This window comes from Lepisma saccharinum, chromosome 1 (genome assembly GCF_977018435.1).
Source record: "Lepisma saccharinum chromosome 1, izLepSacc3.1, whole genome shotgun sequence".
Lineage (NCBI taxonomy): Eukaryota > Metazoa > Arthropoda > Insecta > Zygentoma > Lepismatidae > Lepisma > Lepisma saccharinum.
The window spans coordinates 192110707-192132511 of record NC_139229.1 but is presented as its reverse complement, the minus strand read 5'-3'; the positions used below and the strand labels follow the sequence as shown (position 1 = coordinate 192132511).

The following is a 21805-nucleotide window of genomic DNA, read 5'->3' as shown; positions in this document are numbered from 1 at the left end:
AGACAATTTCCATTTCAACAAATGCTTGGCACATGCAGCGTCGCATGCCGCGCGTCATGTTGCGCGGCAAATTTGTGGTAATAGAAACGAGGCTTTACATCGTTTTTTTTTACTGGTCAACTACAGTGCGGGGAAGGAACAATTGATGCTACTTCCTGACTACATTTGTTACCAGTAGCTGCATTGCTCCCTGACTGAAGTACGAGAAAAATGGGTAACAAAAACAAAAATACAACATTTGACGAATGGCAGCTATTTATTTTTACCGTACCTAACCAAAGGGTACAGGGAAATTGAAAATGTTAAGTAGTATATGTAAGCGTACCGTGGGTGATTCAATAAAACGTAATGACAAGCAAAATGAGGTAGATTCCGTATCTCGGAAAATTCAACCAAGAGAAATAGGAGAATGAAATGAAGGAGCTTCAGTATAAAAAATCAAGACCCTTTCCTCATCCCGACCCCCTTTCCAAACCAAGAGCTCCGAAAGCAGCTGTGCAACTTGGAGTAGGCATTGGGACTGCTGTACGGTTCAGTAGCGTTTCGTCCGAAAGCGAAATTTCTAGAAAAATGCTACAGTTCGTCTGCGACGGTTTAATGAGTTGCGTTTTGTTCGATCCTGGCTGATGATGAGTCACACCTTGACTAACCACTGGCAGCGATGGAATTGGTGACTAGTATACCTCGGTTTACAACTTTTAAAACTACATTGCATAGACAGCGGAGTGCAGACTCAAGACAAATTGTCGAGAGAGAGGTCCCGGGTTCGATACCCGGTGGACGCACAAGTGGTTCGGATCCCACTTTAAACTGTAGGTCCAATCCCTATTAGCCTTAATGTGCATAAAGTGGACTTAAAACAACAAATCAAATCAAAACAAATCGTCGAGAGGAAGTGAACTTGGATCTAGAAATTTTAGTCATGGCTGATGGCAACACTTTCTTACTATCTGTCAACTACGAAGGTGAGATTTGCAATTTCCAGAGGGAAAGAAATATTAAAACAAAAAAATATATATTTTCTTCGATGGAGCATTTAAGAGTGTTAGCAAGAGTTTGCTTCATTAAACACTATTAGGATGGTAGCCCTCGGACGAAACGCTACTTGGTCAGGTAACCGTAAGTTGCCTGTTCCTGGAATTCGGACGCGAAACGCTGCGCCAGGTGCTGTACACCTGGCGGTTCAGAAAGCGAAGATGAGCATGAGCGACGAATGCTGAAACTGACGAAGGGACACTCACAGAGAACACTCATGTGCAGATCGGGATTCGAAACCGGGACCCCTGGCGTCGTAGTGCGCTGTGCTAACCACTCTGCCACGTAATATTTTTTATTTACTCATTTATAGCTACTTCCTTTTAAACTAACTAACTAACTCTCTAGCTTTCTTAAACCCGAAGGTTCATGGCTGCAGCAACACAGGCCTTCCATCTGTCCCTATATTGAGCAAGTTCTATATACTCTTTTCCATCCCTACCGATTTCCTTTAGGTCCATGTCAACGTTGTCCCTCCATCTTCGTCTTGGCCTTCCTACAGGTCTCCCACCATCAGGTTTCCCAACAAGAATCCTGTAAACTCCTCTTTCCTCTCCCATTCGTGCCACATGGCCTGCCCACCTAAGTCTTCTTGATTTAATTATTCTAATAACATCTGGACATGAATACAAATTATGTAGTTCTAAATTATGTAACCTTCTCCACTCACCTGTCTCCTCATCCCTTTTAGGTCCAAATATTTTCCTAAGAACCTTATTTTCAAATACTCTCAATTTATGTTCCTCTTTCAATGTAAGGGACCAAGTTTCACACCCATTTAATACGAGCACTACATACAAAATTACTGTTTTGTATATTTTAACTTTTAGTTTCTTAGTTATTAAACTAGAAGACAAAAGTTTATGAAGAGAGAAGTAACTTGCATTTCCTGAATTAAGCCTACTCTTTATTTCCTCTTTAATATAATTTTCATTGGTTAATATTACTCCTAAGTATTTGAATTTGGAAACTGGTTCAAACGAGTTGTTATCAATAATTATATTTTGATTATTACCTAACACTTGGTTTCGGCCTGTAAGCATATATTTAGTTTTCTCTTTGTTAACTTCCAAACCTATGTCTTTAGCAGTTTTGAAAAGTATTTTAGCATTATTCTTAATTGTATTTATATCATCCCCTAATAAGTCTACATCATCTGCATATGCTAACAACTGAGTCACACCATTTAATTTTAGTCCTTCGTTAGTTTCTGTTACCTTCCTGACAGCATATTCTAAGGCAAAATTAAAGAGCAATGGATATAATGCATCTCCTTGTTTTAACCCATCATGAATTGTAAATTTGTCAGACACATAAATACCCACACGAATTTTACTTTCTGTTTCACTGGTGCATACTTGTATCATATTAACAAGCTTCTTAGGTATTCCAAATTCGACTAATATATTATATAATTTATCTCTTTTGACCGAATCATATGCTTTTTTGAAATCAATGAATACCTGATGGACATTTTGATTATATTCCCACTTTATTCAAGTGACTTCCTTTTACCTACGCTAAAAAAAGAAATTTTAAAAAATGAATATTAGTCTTTTTTTCAACATGTCCATTGAGAATGTAAATGATCTGTCCCTTTTTTATTTTGTCAGGAAACCTTTAAAGTTTGACATTATAGTTCTTGGACTTTTGTCGCCATTGCACTGAAAGTTTACATCATTGCAAAGGTTGATATATCTATCTACCAGATAGAACACTGGAATTGAATGAGATTAGGTAGTTGTTCTGTAATGGAGATAACACAATTCCATTATAACTTTGTCATTCGGTAAAATAATCGATTACTTTGATTTCACTATTATTCAAAATGTATCTATCTGTTAAAAGCAAAAGTAAGAACCGAAGTCCACCATACCAGCAACACTACTACTTCTAAGCAGCTCCCACAATTGACTGAGGTTAGAATGAAAGTTTGTCTTGTTTTAACCTTTTGACGCCCAAGACCTTTTTCACAAGTAAGCCTCTGGGTACCGAGCCGATTTTGAGCAAAATGCAGAGTTTCAATTAAATAAGTGTAGATCGGAAGCTAATTGTCCTAGAGAGATGAGTGATATACCGTTGTACGCGGAATGAACCAGAGATTCAGACTATATGAAATTTTTGCAAATATGTGGCGAGGGGGAGGGGGCTAACTCTCAAAATTCCAAAATTTCGGGATAAAAATTGTGTTCCCCCACCCTCCCCTCAAGCATGTTCATGCAATAATTAACATATATTATTATAGCTAAAATGCAATTGCGCGATATATATAATTTTTGGTTGACTTTCCTTTTCCAGGTGGTTCGTGCCCTTGCCTTTTTTTCGGACATTCATGCAAAGGTTCTATTTTTATTTCGCGTCTACCACTTTCGGTTAATCGCGATGATAAAGGATGTGATAGGTGATGGAAGTGGTATAAAGACAAATGACCCATCCATATTTTCTAATCCGACATTAGACTTCGCAGTGTATTACGCTAACTAATTTGCCACGGGATCGGCTTCTTCGTGTTTGTTTACTCATCAAATGATTGATTAGTTATTCAAACTATATAGGTAGGAAAGCTATATAACATAACGAAACAGAAAAAAAATCCACTTGACGTCTTCTAGTACTATCATCAGCCTACAATTTCATGCTCTCAAATCCACACAGAAAACTTCTTGTGGCATTAGTTTTACGGAATGGCCTTGGGGAATAAAGATCGCCCATTTCCTGGTTCAGCTCGAAACAATCAGGTGCCTTATCGAAGCTGCTGTTGAGCACGCAGGGTTTCTAACCTACTTCGCCGTAATTCAGTTGTTGTATGCAGGGGCGGCCGCTCATAAGGACGATACGGACGCCGCACTGCCAAGTGTAATCACAAGTGAACAAACATTACTTTAACATTTATATATTATATTTTACATTGTCTGAATTCCAAATATTCCGTTGCTTATAGATCGTTGGTTAGTCGGTTCTGTATTCATTCTTCCGCGACAATTGCGAAGTTTGCAGGCCACCGTGCGGGAGAATACGGAACTTCGAGAGAAATCTGGCAGGGCGGCGTCCTCCCACCTTACGAGACGTAGAGCATTTTCAGGCGCTGCCGCGAGGGGTAAGAGGCGAGGGAACTGGCGGAATAACACGCGCGGGATCTGTGGCTGGGAATGGGCTGGGAGGACGGAGGGTTTGTCGTCCGAAACCAACCCCCTAGGCGAAACTGGCCCTCTCTCCGGAGAACGGTAAACAATGAAGAGTTGCCAGAAGCAATGAAGTTAACGTAAGAAAGAAAATTACCAATCGTCGAAAGAAATCATTCTGTATTCCATAGAGCAATAAATAATGCAATTTCCAATGAGGAAAGAAAATATCGGTAACTGAAAAAGTACAGACAGGTGCTTGATATTTGTTATTTACCGTCGCTTTCTGCTACTTTTCGGTAATCACGACGATGAGGATAAGTGATAATTAAATGATGGAAGGGCACTCACAAAGAACACCCATGTCCAGGCTGGGATTCGAACCCAGGATCCATGGCTTTTTATAACCACGGAAGTCGGCTAGAGCTTCGTGATGGTGTTACTCACAAAATTAGATTTAATTACATGTTTTGATTAGCACGTTTTGAAAAAACCCTGATAGTGCGACAAAGTTTCACAATTTCTTTTCAAGCCGGCTGTTAAATAAATTAGAAACTAGTCATCTAAACTCACCAAGAGCCGCTACAGGAACCTGTGTACTACGAATTTTTGAAAATTTGGCAAAACTGTCTGGCAACCCCGAGGCAATAAAATGACTGCATGGGAAGACGATAGCATTGACACTTGTTGCAAAGAGAATACTCGATTCTCTTTGCTTGTTGTTTCTTCGTTTTCCATGGAAAAGTGAAGCTTTTTCGGTAGTGTGCTGTAGTTGTGCGTTTGTTGCGATGAGCTATGTGGAGAACTTGTTGGTGCGAAGTTTTTCTCCCAGAAGTCTAGATGAATAAAATAAACATAAAAAACCTAGGCCGGCCTAGACCGAATTTGAATCTAGAACAAGCATGTCTGAAGATGATTTCTGGTGAACAAGCATGTCTGAAGAAGATTTCTGGTAAGTTTGAAGTTTTTACTGTAGAGCTTGAGCTTCTGGTAACGCAGATATCACCTTTCCAGTGAGATATTTACTTTGTTGCCCTATTTCATATATCAATTAGTCATGTTGGACAGGAAACGTTTTTTGTGTAACATTTTTACTAGAAATTTTCACGTTCAATGCACGTAAATATTCGTCATTGTGCTTATCAATTTTCCCCTCTGTTAAGTTAAAAAACAAACAACTAAATCTGTTAGAACTCTATTTCTTCTTCCATCTTTCGTAATCTTCGCATTACTGTTAAATAATTATTAATTTATCATAATATGTGCAAACGTGCAAAGCATGATATTCGGTAAAGACGAATATATCAATTTCTTATCATGTTGGCTGTTATATACGAAATTAATCAATTAAACTCACATTACAAGTAGAGCAAATTTATGAGCTGTCGCCCCTCCACTTTGGTTCACCACGAGCCGCCACTGGTTGTATGTATTGTAGAGCCAACCGCAGATTAAATAGGAGGAAAAATACTTTTTCCGACGGAAAATAAGTTGGCAATGCTACGAACACTGAGGCATTCTTGATAAGACGCCTGAGGAGGGTCGAGAAAACTTTCCTGAAAAAGCGCAACCCCAGTATCGAAGGTCATGCTACACGTGGATTGGCAACTTTCGGGAGCATGCTGTCTGTCTACACAATTCTACCCAAATACCTGTTTGAAAATGAATCTTCTGCTCGCATTTTATTTTTCAAATGTAGTTCTGACATTGTAGTCATTTTGCAATTATTTTTATTTGTTCTTATTTTGCTTTGCTTTTGTCACTTTTATAATTAATCGAAACTATGAAGATGGATGATAAATAGATGAAATTGATGAAGAGACACCTAAAAAAGATATTTACAGACCAGGACTCGAACCCGGGACCTAAAGTGGATAGGTTGGGGGGGGGAGACCGTCAATAACTCCCGGTCACGAACTGGCTTATAATGTTTGTAATTTCTCAGGAGTATTTTTTGTTCTGTTCATGCATAATGCCTGCTTTCGGAAACTTAATTTATAAGTGACACACTTCGTTCGGTGGGGACAAGCCACGAATTGTTTGAGAGGAGGGACAAATCTCATTCATATACTAGATACAATCATGGACTATACTTGAAATGGCCTCCCCGATGGCGCAGTGGTTGCGTCGTCGCCTAGTAATCAAGGGGTCCCGGGTTCGATACCCGGTGGAGGCACAAGTGGTTCGGATTCCACTTCAAACTGAAGGTTCAGTCCCGATTGGCCTTACTGTGCATAAAGTGGACTCAAAACACCAAATCAATCAATCATATACTTGAAAAATGACGTGCTAAACACTACTTTCGGAGATCAGATGGACATGGCAATTTTGATATACAAGATGCACTTTTTCTACTTAGATTGTTTATGTCCAAATTGTATCCTAATAGATAATCTCGCAACAACGCAAAATGTTTAAATTGACTCGAATTCACAATGACTCATATACAGTGTGTTTATAAATGAACGGTGCGGCTTCAAAAATTAATAATAAATCTATTTATTACCTTACACGGACAAAACTTACACCGTAATCAGCAGCAACTGTCCAAGTTTATATAACTTTTTTTAAAATTGGTATAAAGATAGAAATCGAGAGGGGGCAATTGCCCCTCTGTGCCCCCTTGCAGGTGCTCTTGCCGTCTGGAAGAAATAGTGCACGAAAGACGTGAAAACTAAATCCATCTTGAGTATCCTTTTGTCTTGCTACTCTTAGATTCTGCAACCTTTCTTTCTATAGTCCAATGTTTGCCTTCCTTACCTCCTAGAATTGATTTCTGTACAAGTTTGAGGGCTAATCTACCCTGCCCCCTGTGGTTGTGCCACAACACCTTCTTCCGCCGTTGTTCCTTTGTGAACTTTCATCGGCTTCAAAATACTTCATTTTCTTCAAGAGCATAATATCGTTTAATAACCGGCGATATGATTCCTCTACCCTAAATTTCTGGAATAAAGTATAATAATATAAGGGCATGGAAATCTGGAAGGGGGGCGAGGATGGCCACCTCTCCCCTTTAGAAAACGAATGTCAGCTAAAAGTATATATTTCACACGTATAATTTGATTTGTCATACTAATTTACATTAATTATTATAATGGGGATGCAGGAATGCGATAATTTCGAATTCAAGTGGTGTTTCTTGAGGGGGCAACACTATTATCGGGTTAATATGCAATTGCATATGGCATATTTCTCTGATGTCCATGACGAGGGGGGCATTTTACCCCTCCCCTTGCACCCCGTGCGCACGCCTATTGCTACTCCTTTCTACACTAGTTGGAAGCTTTATTCAGTTTCGAGCCAAAAATGTAATTTAATATCAAATCAGGGTTGTTAAACGTCCACGAACCCATAAATTCTAATGGGTTCTATTGGGTTCCGCAACAAGACTGGAAACTTTTTTATCGCACAGTTTAAATTCGGTCCAAGTTGCGTATTCTTTCATTTCAATATGGAACTTAGACCGTCTTTTAAATTGATCCGGAAAGAAGGTCCCTTTGCCGTATTTCAATTGATCAGGAGAAAAGGTCCCTGGAACGATCTGAAATACATAAAAAGGCTCTTTACGGTCCAGATCCATTTATGCTTGCTAATATTCCCTGCTGAACCGGAATTGAATTGATTTAAAATTCCTGACCCTTTAACAACCCTGGTTGAAATTCATTTGTTTACAAACAACCATATTTTTCACGGCTATTTCACATTAATCCCATACGATATACTGAGTTATTTTTCGCAATGTTCCAATGAAAGGTAAGAGATTTTGGCTATTCCTTTTTCTTCCGTGATGTTAAATAGATTATATTCGTCACGCGCCTATAACGTTACTAGCTAACATTTGTGAATTGTTCTTTCCTTGTAACGTTAACATCTACCATACTGAATTTATTTACGTTCCTTATGTAGATGGTATGTACCCAACTGCATTTTGTTCCGTTCCGCTACAGTGGTTTACATTTTGTTACATTCCTATGTAACGTTAATTAACCATATTGCCTTTCACTTCGTTCCGTTACGGAGGATTGCATTCATTACGTTCCTATGTATACCGTTATTTACTACCATGTTGCATTTCGTTACGTTTTTTTGTAACGCTAGTATATACCATATTGCATTTCGTTACTACGTTCCTTGTAACTTGTAACGGTAGTATATACCATATTGCATATTACGTTATGTTCCAATGTGCTCATTTCGTTCCGTTCCTTTATAACGTTAATATCTACCACAATACATTTTGTTACGTTCCTTGTAACGTCAGTCTATAACATATTGCATTTCGTTACGTTACATGGGTACCAGCAGTGGAACCATACTTTTCCTCCTACAAAATGGAACGTACCGTGTAACGCAAATTGGGTACGTTACGACTCCCTGGGGGAAGCTCCGACCTTGACTGAACAGTTTGGGCCGGAAATTTAGTAAAATGTATTTATATTGTTGTTTATTAAGATTCTTAGGGGCTAGGTACTAAGTGTTATATTCTTGGCCATGAAGAAGTTACAGTAACAAAATGTACAGAGATTAGAGTACATTGTTTTTAAAAATCATTAGAACAAGAGAGAATAGAACTGAAGTCACATTGAGACATTACCCGCAAGTGCTCTCATCAAAATAATATCCAGTGGTGCATTCCTTTATTTCTCTGCACCTGCAGACACATTCTTTGAAGTCCCATAACTTAGTGTCATTTTCTGCATAACATTTATCACGATCATCAACATTAGTACACTCACAGCGACACTCGTTGTTTCGATACACCTGGAACTTTGTGCAGTCCTGGAATACAATTATGTGATAAAACATCAACTATTTTTTTATATATATAATTTGTATCAAAAACATACAGTGTAATTTTTACCTTTGTTGGGAGGGGAGTAATTTCACAAAGAAACCATCCCCTTAGTTTTAGCACTAGTTTTCAGTGAAATTTCTTTTAAAAATTGAAAGAGCATTTTACACTTTTCTTCATTATTGTAGTTTTATTTTGATATTTGTACTATTCTTTCACTATTTTTGACAATTAATTGTGTATAATGTTTTGCAATAAGAAACATTTCAACATTGTTGTGAAATGGCAATTGCTTCCTATTTGATTAGTAGCCATAATGAATCAAACATGTGTTCTCACTGTCTGTAATGATATTTATGCATAATCAATAACTACTCTGTATGGAAAAGTTGAATTAAAAAAAACCCAGAACATCCTTTGAAAGGCAATTATTTGAGCCATGTCAAAGCATAAAATGTGGTTATTTCAACAGTAAAAACTAGGATTCTTTTGTTTACAATAATTTTTATATAATTAAATGTAAAATAGCATAAAATCTTTTCTCTGACACTTACACTCTCCTTCACTGTGCAGTCACATTTACACTTAATATGTTTTTCAAGTGTTACAATTTCCTTTCCTTTGTAAGAAAGTGTGTTTCCTCCAGCATATTCTGTTTTGATTACCTAGAAGAAAAATAAGATTGTTAAAAACCATATGTTATGAAATAAAAAATAGATTGGTATTTAAATCAAGGATCACTATTAAAATTCTGTATCTGAAGAACCTACATGCAGGAATTTACTTTCTGCTCCAAATAAAGTAGGACCCTTATCAGTAGTGAAATGTGTGCTCATGGGAATATTTCTTCCATTTCCATATGATTAAAATAAAAGGATGCAAACAGAGCACATACAGTTGGGAGCTGAGGAATGCGAAACTGACCTGCCTGTTGTCGCCGTGTGCAGCCAGCTCGTCTTCCTTTCAGGGTGGCAGCGGCATAAATAAAAAAAATCATGGTACGAAAATGCATTGCAAATGAATGGAACATATTACATAGTAACAAGTGAAAGCAATACTAATAATGGAGTAAAACTTCACAAATCAAAGCAATTGCGTCCAACGTGACTAAGAAAGTAAGGATGTGTGTGTGCTTTTGGTGTATTTCCTAGCGTCTATTTAATACTGCTTTCCTGGACATGGATCAATTAATTTTAACTTATGCAGGGTAGTACATTTTCTCCCTCGTTTGTATTTACATTTTGGTATGTAGCATCGCTTTTCTGCAACTTTCGGATTATGGAACATGAAGTTGTAATGTCTCGGTCCCATTGATTTATCCACCAACTACACCCTAACACCCCACACAATTTTTAAGAGGATAAATTTATGGTGATTTTGGCTCTAAGTATACCTTTTCACACCCATGAACACAAACTTACACCCCTCAAAAAAAAAAAAATTCTGAATAAACCTCTGCTCCACCCCTTGACAGGTAAAACTATTTTGTATAAATTTTTTGCAGTGAAGAGTGAAAATGTAGACAGCACATATTGCTCCCAACATAACATGAACAGCAGATATTATTTATCTGTACCTTTGCTGCCACTGTTGCGACAGAAATCTGTGACTGACGTCATCATGCAAATTATTTCCGCATCTGCGTCAAAGGGCAACAGATCCCAAGTTTTGGGAACGAAGGGGTGTTTCATTGCTTCGGGCAGGGGTGGAATGTACTGTAGGCACTATGATTGAATTTTGTACATTTTTTGTATGATTATAAATATCTGTATCATCAAAAGTAGTATGGATTGTGAAGTAAGGGATGATTTCAATAGCAGTCAATTAACACTTCAAGCGAAGTTTTTGTATGTTTCTAAATTTTATTTAAGTTTATGACCCCCCTTCCCACACACATGCACATAATTTACCTTCATTTTACACTGTTAAACTTTTGAAAAATGGACTTTGTTTACAAAGTCCCATTGATAACCTGTGACCGCTTCTCCCCCTTTTTTTTACCACCTTCACTTAAGATTTATTTCTGGTATCATGTAGCTTTACCTGAAAATGAACAAATTCTGTTTCTGTTGGTTGACAGCTGAGCAGTTCGTGAGCACAGCATCCTCCACATCTCTCCAACCGGGTGCAAGTTGGAAAGTAAAACACCGAAGGGTCTTTCATGTCTTTCAAAGGCACTGTCACCATTTCAGGTTCACACGTTGCTGCTTTTGGTTGGATTGCATTCTCTAGAAAGTAAATAATAATTTTGTCTCATTGACATAGTGCACACATTGAACACATTACCTATGGTTTGTTGGTTGAATTTGTGTTTTAAGTCCATTTTATGCACAGTAAGACATCTGGACTGGAACTACAGTTTAATGTGGAATCCGAACCATTAAGTGCCTCCACTGGCTATCAAACCAGAGACCCCTCGATTACAAGGTGACAATGCTACCATTACGCCATCGGGGAGGCCCATACTTCCTATGATATTCACATACAGTTGGACATTAGTTTTCTGCAATGAACATTTTACTACTGGTTGCTTATTTAAGTAATCTGTTAACAGTTCATATAGGTATTCTCAACTGCCAGCAAATGATATAATGGCAGTAACTGAATGTAAACAGCAATGATGAAAAGTTATTTGCTAGAATACTCCATTACAGTTTTACAGGGAAGATATTGTCAGCATGGAAAAGCATGAAAGAAAGGTGTGTCAACAGAAATATGCAAAAACATTATTTAGGGAGTATTAGTGATGTCACAATTTTTGGAACACACTAATTTGGAGAACAAAAATCTACATACTTTACATAACAGCACTTATGAAGTACACTTTATTATATTTGGTCTAGGAATTAATTTGTGTTCCTGGACAAGATATGGTGTAACGAGCGTATCGTCCCACAGTTCCGTGTAGCCCCACATGCGTTGAAAACTCCTGTCAGCATGCATAGTTCGTAGTATAGGGCAGTTGATTGACACATCAACAACAGCATTTTGTAGTCAACTGAACATGGCGCAGTTCGTGCCAGATAAAGTGTTTTTGCGGGGTGTTCTGCTTCATTACTTTAACATGCAGAAAAGTGCTACCGAAAGTCATCGTATTTTGGTGGAAGTGTATGGTGACCATGCTCTAGCTGAGCCAACGTGTCAGAAGTGGTTTGCATGGTTTAGAAGTGGTGATTTCTGCCTGGAAGACCAAGAGCAACCTGGACAGCCAAAAAAATTTGAAGACGAAGAATTGAGAGCATTGCTCGATCAGGATTCGTGTCAAACGCAGGAAGAACTTGCAGAAGCATTAGGCGTTGATCAAACAACAGTTTCCAAACGCCTCAAAGCCATGGGAATGATTCAAAAGATGTCACATTGGCTTCCACATGAATTGAAAGACAGACGTTGAAAGACGAACAACCATTTGTGAATTGCTGCTTCAAAGACAGAAAAGAAAGGGATTTTTGCATTGCATTGTTACTGGCGATGAGAAGTGGATCCATTACGAGAACCCGAAACGAAAAAAGGCGTGGGTGAAGCCAGGTGAACCAGGTCCATCACAACCGAAACGAGATATTCACTGTGCAAAGGTTATGCTGTGCATATGGTGGGATATGAAAGGTGTGGTGTACTATGAGCTGCTGCAACCGGGTGAAATTATTAATGGAGAACGTTATTGACATCAATTAATGCGTTTGAAGCAAGCTCTGGCCAGGAAACGACCAGAATGGGAGAACAGACATGATAAACTTATTTTTCAACATGATAACGCTCGCCCACATGTCGCAAAACTGGTCAAAACCTATTTAGAAAATGTCGGATGGGAAGTTTTACCCCACCCGCTGTATTCACCAGATGTTGCTCCTTCGGACTACTACTTGTTCGATTGCATGAATAACGATTTGATTGGACAGCGGTTCACTTCTTCAGAAGATATCGAAAAATGGGTCTCTGACTGGATCGCTTCAAAGGATGAGGACTTCTTTTGCCACGGAATCCGTAACTTGCCTGACAGATGGGCGAAAGTGGTGGCTCGCGATGGACAATATTTTTCTTAAGGTATTTATGTATTTTGTGTTTGAACTACAGCTTCAATGTGTGCATAACAACCGCACGAATTAATTCCTAGACCAAATACATCTTCCCATTTGTTTTTAATCTTTCACACAATCTTCTGACAGCAATGATTCCTTTCTGCTTGTTTATGTATATTTTTTGTTGCTGGAAGTATTTTCCCATAATTCAAATTAACACCAATTTTGGCACACAGTGTACTCTTAATTTAGATGAAGTTACATACATGTTTATTTTTTTATCATCACAAAGTCTTAATATCTTTCAGATTAAATCACATGAATCTGAGTTTTGAATTATCTCTGAACTTTTGAGAGAAAAATCTCAACTTCCTTCTGCTGTAGGCAGATAATAAACTGACATTTTCAAATTAATAGAAATGCTAATTTATAGAACATTGAAAATATGTTTAATTAAAAAACTTCGGATTGGAAATGTGTTATATAATGTGTGTGTGCATGTTGTGATACAAATTATGAAGTACTTACTTCTCTCCACATCATTTCCAAATCGACCTAGAAGAAATGAAATAACACATTAGTTATGAATTTACATTGAAACTATAAGAATAGCTGCACATTGAAACTTATATGAATGGAACAAAATTTATTGTTGTAACATGTTCAAATATCCACTTACCTGTGCCTTTAAAATTTCATCATAACACACTGAATGAATTTGAATTTGCTACAGCTTGACAAATTGCCTGGCAGCTGTGTCTGCTGATTTGGAGTGAGGAATAAAATAGCATGAAATTTATCACCCATGGAGCATTGTTCAAGTGAGGTAAAATAATGTGAAGAAAAGCCACACAGGTGTATCACATGTAAAGTAAACAATCCTAACTAGCATGTTGTACAAAGTGTTTGTACACAATCATTAAAGAAAAAACTTTCAATCCCTTTCTCTCTTTTCATGGTCTGAATGTCCTTAAATTTGAGTGCTACGTTTCAGTTTAATGGACATCACTATAGCGACAACACTTGTGGTGTTGCCACGTTCAACGCATATCTTTACTCCATAGAATAAATATCTGTATTCAGTTTCGCCAACAGTGTAATTGGGTTTTATAAACAGCTGCGAAGAGTCTTCGAAACAAAACCAAGATTGTTATGTGTAGAACTATCCAATACCAAGAACAATTTGTTTCACAAAATTCGTAAGAACGTTTTTTGGCTAATTTAAAAAATCTGAAAATTAAGAATTTTATTAGAAACCTGCAATATATTTAAATTTCATCACAATCAGACTACAAGTTTTTTATTTATAGAATTTCAAAGAGATTGGTTGTTTGTAAAACCCCAACAAAACTGATCTTTTTTTGTTCTCACATCGATAAAAATCGAAGGCATACTCTACAAAAAATTGGGTTACCGTAGCTTAACGCAGAATTGAATAAGCTGAATTTTGATGTAACTAGTTTTTACGTAGGTCTATTGGCTAATTTTTAAGTGGAGTCCGAACTCTAATATCCACAATTTTTAATTCGATAGTAAGTAGTTTATATTACTCTGGACCACCAGAAAATATTGCATACATCACATGCAGATGCATGCATGTGTATCAATCTACAAATCAGTTTGGAAGGGATGGCCAAATCTGGATAAAATTTTATTCAGATATTCAAATTGTCTGGATTATCCAGATATCTTATTATCCAAATGTGTGCATTATCTGTACAGTTATAGTTTATCCAAATATTCTTTTATTCATCATTTCATATTTCACTGTACATATTTTTCACAAATCCTTCATCAAATCTGTTCTATCCAGATATCCAAGTTCTCCGAATATCCAGATTATCCATTGCATCCAAAATGAATATCAGATTATCTATTATCTGAATTTTGTGGCCATCACGAATAAATATAACTAACACTATGCAAGACCTTCAATCTGATTTTCTTTCTTTCTTTAGGAAAGCAATGCTAATAGTGGCTCTCTCTCCCCCCCCCCCCTTGGAACATTGTTATATTAACCCTTAAGTACTATGGATGTTGATAATGTCAACTACTGTGGAGGGATCTGCGAGATTTCTTCATCTTTATGTTTTCAGAAGAGAGAGAGTTCAGAGAAATATGTAATCTTTTGCTGAAATTGAAAATGAGTAATGAGCCATTTGAAGGACAACATAACAAAAACACGTAACTACTATGGCATGTCTGTCAGACTGCTTGCCGAAAATAGAATTCAATAAGAAATCAACAAAAAATCTCTTGACTTTGACAGCATGTAACCAGCACTCCAAGTGAAACTTATGGAGAAGGGTCTACTTGTGGTTGAAGGGTGCAAGAAATAAAGTAAAAGATAAATTCAGTGCAGTCTGAGAGATGGTCCATAGCAGTTAAGGGTTAGTGTGACACTACAAAATTTGAGTTATAGAATCACTAAGTACTATTGTGCTCCTTACCAACATGGCCCATAATATAAGAATTTGATGTGAACTGTAGAATTCTGTGCTGTACCGAAAGAGAACAGAGTCTTCTACTATGGCGGTTCTTAAAAAGAACAGACAGGAATTTACAAGAAGATTAGTGCATGCTTCTTACACCTTTGTTCTTTTCCCTGTAGTTAAATATCATGCAGTTAGAATTTTGATGAAATTGTGTTGTTCAACTATTAAAGCCAGTGGAAGTGGAGATTTATATTAAATGATTTTAATAATTTCCTAGGTAGGTTAACATCATTTTTCAAATTCTACAAATGTAACAGGAAGTTTTGAAATTGAATTACGAGGGTCGTTGAAGGAAAAAGTTTCCCTATGTTGCAAAAAAAATATTTCTTAAGTTTCAGACAAAAATCAAGTTGCACCAAGTAGCATGGTCTTTTCTCACTTTTCAACATAATTTCCAAAGCGGTAAAAGCATTTGTCCCATCGTTGCACAATTTTTTGAAAAACATCTGCAAAAAAATTCGGGGTCCAGGGAACGAAGAACACTTTTCACGGCTGTTTCCATTCCATCGACATCCGTTCGAATTCTGGAGTGTAGTGATGAACGAAGCTTTCATCCTGAGTCACAATATGGCAGAAAAAGGTGTTCCCTTTATTATGGTACCAGGTCAGAGAATCCAGGCAACATGTCATATGCGTCATGAGATCTTCTGCAGTGAGTTGCCGTGGGACCCAAAGCGATGAAACCTTCACATATCCCAATTTTTCATGGATGATTTTGTGTGCAGTCCCGACGGAAATGTTCAAATCAGCAGCTGCTTCACGAACCTTGATTCAATGGTTGGCCAAAACCAGTGCATTCACTTTGTCAACCAATGTTGCATCACTGACTACAGACGGGCCACCGGGCCGATCTTCATCGAATATGCTTGTTTGTCCAGAAAACTATTTGCACCACCTTCACACCATTTGCACTGACATTACAGTCTCTCAATAAACAACAGCTTCTTGTGGATGTCGATAGGAGCAAGACCATTTGCCCACTCATACCGGATCACAGAACAAATCTCTTCTTTACTCCACACCGCGAAAACACTTTGTTCCGCCATGACTCGCTACTCTTTATGGCCAGGGCAAGTTTCTCACTGCATGACTCACACTAATCACGTGCCGCACATGCACGGTAGCCTGCACGAACATTACATTGTGTGTAAATGTAGAAGAAAGACGAATGAACACATTGCTAGTTTCATTTATCGGGCTCTTACTTTCTCAAAAAAAAAAAAAAAAAGGTTACTTTTTCCTTGAACGACCCTCGTACATAACCAAAATTTAATACAGTCGCTTCAAGAAGTTTCCATTAGAACATCACCTGATATTCTTTTAACAAGCATTTAAGGCTCTACAAATTCCTAACTGGTCCGAGATTGAACAGTCACAGACACTTCTGGGTTGTAATGCATCCATTGAAAGTCTATGGGGCTATTACAATCCAGAAGTGTCCATGACTGTAGGTTTAGGTGGTGTCAACATTAAGCACTAAGTATATATCTGATACAAGATTGAGTGAACATCGTAGCAGCTAGGGCAAGGCAATCACGAGCACACCCTGTGACTGTTGCAAGATCACACATGTAAAGTCCAATACTCGGAATTAGTGGAAAGATTAACGTGTGATCCTGGAGTTCAAAATCCAGTATTTTTGCCACACCAGTCTTGTTCAGGTCATGAAGGCTGTGAGACACTTTAATACAAAGTACTGGAATATAACTGTATGCAAGATATATAATTGGGACTGTGACAGCTAAATGACCATAGTCAACAGTCATTCCTCTTGTAGTTTGCGGTTGTTACAAACTTTTTTTTTGTATGTAATGTTTCGAGACACGTTTATTTATTTATTTGAAGTTTGATCAATGCTACAGTTATAACAATGGGATAAATTTAACAAAAACCAAAAAGAAGCAGTTATACAATGAACCTTGCCAATGATGTTACATTGTTGGAACCTAATGACTCAACTGTGAACTTCCTCTCTTTTTTTTTTCCAACTGAAGATCATATCAAACTATAATTATGAATCTCAAATGTCATCAGGTACTTCAAAATCTTTTCTACAAAATTTCTTGATCTCTGTTGTATTAAATTTCAAAGGTAACATGAAAGTTATCTAGAAACTAAAATGTGTTTCTTTTATAATTTTGTACAAATTGTGTCCAGTTTTAGATGTTAGTGGATGATATTGGCTGTTCTGTTCTGAGGAGACTATTCATATTAAAATGTGAAGTTTATTCCAGAGTTATTGGTTATTGTAAATTCATGCATCTTTAACATACATCCTTAAATTAAAATGTTTGTTCTCGTATTTTCTTTACAGGTTGCCACACAAGATACTCAACATGTCAAATGGCAGGTTCTGTAGAATCAGAGTTCATTGCATTCTACTGCAACTTGTTTGATTCCCGTAGAGACCAACTCGTGAGCATTTTGGCAGAGGATGCTGTGTTAAGTTGGTTTGGAAACTACCTAACCGGTAGATACCACATAGCCAAGTTCCTCACAGAACTAGTTCCTGGGACAAATCACGTGATCGATTATACCACGGTCTTTGATTCTGTACATGAGCCAAATGGAAGAAGAAGTGTTAGAGATGCAGACAACATGTTAGCTGTACCCTTGTCTGTTCTGTCATTAGAAGATAGGAAAAGTGAGTTACTTGGTCCTAGTGTTAAACGTCAAAGGATAATGCCCAGTGCACCATGCGGACAGGTCAGTACTAGTTCCTTGCACTATGTAGAAACAGGCCAAAGTCACACATGCATGAATATACCTGTGTTCCAGAAGTTCCTAGAGGTTCGTGGTTGTGTAGAATTATGCCGGGTGTCTGAACCTAGAAGACCACATAGTAAGTCAGAAATTAGCAAGTCAAGAAGACCATGCCGATTACAGATAGCATACAGTGCACCAGCACACATGCATGTACCTGGTATGAACTTTGATTCTTCACTGAAAATATGTCAAATATACTACGAGGATAGTGCGAGATGTAGACGCAATTTGATGTCTCAATTTCAAGTTAATTCATAATGATTAAGAATGAACAAATTATTTTTGTTAATGTTTCTCATTAGAGAATTAGTGGACAAAAGTTACAGAAGAACGTAGATTAGAGGGAAAAACAACCATTTTTTTTTACAGTAAACAGAATATATTGAACTTGTAGATGGTGCACCTTGAAGAAAAGAACTTTACATACACATGAAATGCACTTACATATCGATGTAATGTTTTTTTAATTTGATTAATTTCGGTGACCAGGGTCACCATTTACATTGGATCTTGTAGTTGTCCGCTTAGCGGGCTTTCAGTCTGCATTAACGTACAGTCATGAAAATATGCAGCTGGGTAGAATTGCGTTGGTGCCACATATGGGAAAAGCAAAGCAAGATCAGGACAAAAGTATCTGGTTCCCGCACACTGTGTGGCAACGTAAACTGGCTGCATTACCTAGTTCGAGCGTCAGAAAGACCTCTCGAGCAACTACTGTCAGTTCGTATCACATGGATTACAAAGACCAACTTAACAACGGGATCTTTCATTCTCAAAGCTCTGAACACACAGGGTTGTGCTCAGACGTGGCAACAGCGGAAAACTTCTGCCACCTGCCTAATTTCATGACTGTGCGTTTACATGAGCTGCTTTTAGTGGATTGTCTGCTGTGTTGCCTGTTACTGCTTGGTTTTGCAGTTCACCTAGCAGCTGTCAGCATAAAAATGAAGATTGGAAGCCTGCCAAGTTCCAACTACAAGTTCCAATATGGCGACAGTCGTCACCGAAACTTTTGAATGAAGTAAACTGTTACATGGATAAGTAAGGAAATTTCATGTGTATGTTAATGTCTCACTACATCTAATGTCCCGAATTATGAAAAGAACTTAGTTCAGAAGGAAGAAAAGTTGATAAGTGTAATTTGATAGTTTTTACCAATATATTTTAGAATATTTTAATAACATTTTCACAGATATTACTGTCCATTAAGTTGTAATTTGCAATAATCAAAACATGGAACAAAAAATAACATTAGATATGACGGGTCACTATGTGACATTACAGAATCAGTTTTGTTGCATTGTTTGTCAAGTTGTTGTATTAATTAGTGTTTCTTTCATATATTGCTCACCTTTAAGTGCTATTGTCATTAACATGTGTTTTACCAAAAGAGTGCAATCAATGTTAAATGCTATAAAAATATATATTAGGATCTATTTTTGATACAGAGGTGATATATAGGTTGTGTTTACATGCAAATACTTAACTGAATACTTTGCCTTGAGACTTTCAAAAGTTATGAAACCTCTTTATGTAAAGTTGAAGAAAACATTAAAGAAGACTGGGGAGACAGAAAAAACAGTTTTTTTTTTTGGCCCCGGCAATTTTGTATATGCAATTACAATATGTATTTTGTAACATGCAGAAGAAATAAAGCTGCAACATAAAGGTCCATTTTTTATGCATTTTTATTTTTATTGTTTAAGTAAGGGAGAGAAAGATAGATGTGTGGTGAATTAAAGGATAGAGAAAAGTCATGCCATAGAAGGAATATTAGATCTTTATTTCATTGTCTTTTGGGCTGCATTCAAAGAAATTTCTGAAGGTTAGTAACAATGGCTCTATACTAGCTTGTAATGTTAGTTTGACATTATCCAGTGTGTAGTGCTTTCTTTTACTTATTTTAACAATACATTTCTAGAGACCACCTCTTTCTCTTGTCTGTTTACTTGAAGCTGAGAGGAGAGGTGCAGTCTTCAACCTAGTGTTAAAATATAAATAATTAACATTGCATTGCGACAAAAACATAAAAAGCTTTGTTTAAATTTTTATTTATTGAATAATACAAAAATACCATTTTAATGTATAAAAATCATTTAATTTTCATAGACTTGAGATCCTAATTTGAGCAGAATGTATATGATACTAGAACTATGCAGGTGTACCCGCCATATTAATACCAGTTATAGTATGTATTGAAATAATTAGAAACTATTTGCTTTCAGTGTGTAATATTTTTCATGTGAATTGGGCAAGTCCAAAACAAATGGATAGAGATTTTAGTAAGAATACTGATATGGGAAAGGAAAATAAAAAAATATTTGTCCTTGTAAAATGCATAAACAAAAACTGTGCATAATACATTCAACAAAATGTGTTACAACAAACATGAGATTGTAGTTTCTACTTTATTGCTTGTGATATTTTAACATTGTAAATTCTCTGGACAGGAGGTTTCAGAGTTCAGACATGCACCAAAAATATTTTAGGAGAATATTTATCATGGAGAATCAGGCACGTATCTTGAAATATGTTTGGGGTGGCAGGTCCGAACCAAGTATCTCAAAATAATAATAATGTTTAAATTAAAATTATATTAAATTAAAATAATATTAATTAAAATATTAAAATTAATTTACATATTTTTATTACATGAATAGGTAAAAGGACGTTATAAGAATATTGATATAATAGGATGTATTCATTATCTAGCTTATGTGTAGTCTAGGTCTGCACCATTTGTGGGGAAAAAATGCACTGGCAAGGACATTTATGTCAAATAAATAAAGAATTGAATATTTATTGAATATTAAAAAAGGATGTTAGATACAGTTGACGAAAAGTAAAGTCCCTAGTGATATTTTATGAATGTTACATTGTAAGTAGTAATAAATTTCTTTGAATCTTGCCTTCCAATAAGTTTGGAGGAAATAAATAACCCTCGATTAAACAACAAGTATATTTTCATTATTTAATTTTAGTTATTTTATTATTTCATTATTTTTTTTTACCTTGTAAAGCTTTCGGGGAGAGTTCCGGACCCCACCTGGACCCCCCCCCCCCAAGGTATCAGTTTCTTATGGGAAGTGATATTTTAACACCCCTTCACTTTACAAGCACAGTTATAAGGCAAAAAGGAAATTTTACACAGAATTTGTACTGTGGTCTCTATAATGAACCAATGAATAGAAAAACTAAGATGGAACACTTATGTACCTACAATTGTGCAAAGCCATGTTGAAATCCATTCAATGGTTCATCATAGAATTTTGAAAATTTAGTACACAATACTAAAAAGAAGCAGGGTAGCATTTGCAGAAAGATTTCCAAAATATCTCTATGAATAAGTAATATAAATGAAGTTCACACTTACTTTATTGTCATCATAAAATTTCAATTGTATCAGATTTCGGGAAGTTAGTAGGAATGATCAGACTACTGATATCCTTGCAAAATTAGGAAATAAAATATTTCGAAATATTTTACATTGAAAGCAATGATGCTAGTTACTTGTGTTTCATGGGTTGCTAGATTGTAGGTACATACGAGCTGCATTTCAAAATGGGCCAATTATTTATA

The 21805-nt window shown here is 36.7% G+C and overlaps 1 protein-coding gene across 1 annotated transcript in view; it reads right to left on the bottom strand.

The window, feature by feature from the left end:
* The window catches only part of LOC145977929 (uncharacterized), a 48433-nt gene that overhangs the window by 9228 nt on the left and 17400 nt on the right, over nucleotides 1-21805 (bottom strand). The window contains exons 4-8 of the mRNA XM_083110259.1: nucleotides 18228-18287; nucleotides 13494-13520; nucleotides 10993-11177; nucleotides 9504-9614; nucleotides 8752-8936 (exon numbers count right to left, since the gene is read on the bottom strand). Coding sequence (XP_082966385.1) covers nucleotides 8752-8936; nucleotides 9504-9614; nucleotides 10993-11177; nucleotides 13494-13520; nucleotides 18228-18287 — 568 coding nt within the window. The remainder of the gene's footprint in view (nucleotides 1-8751; nucleotides 8937-9503; nucleotides 9615-10992; nucleotides 11178-13493; nucleotides 13521-18227; nucleotides 18288-21805) is intronic.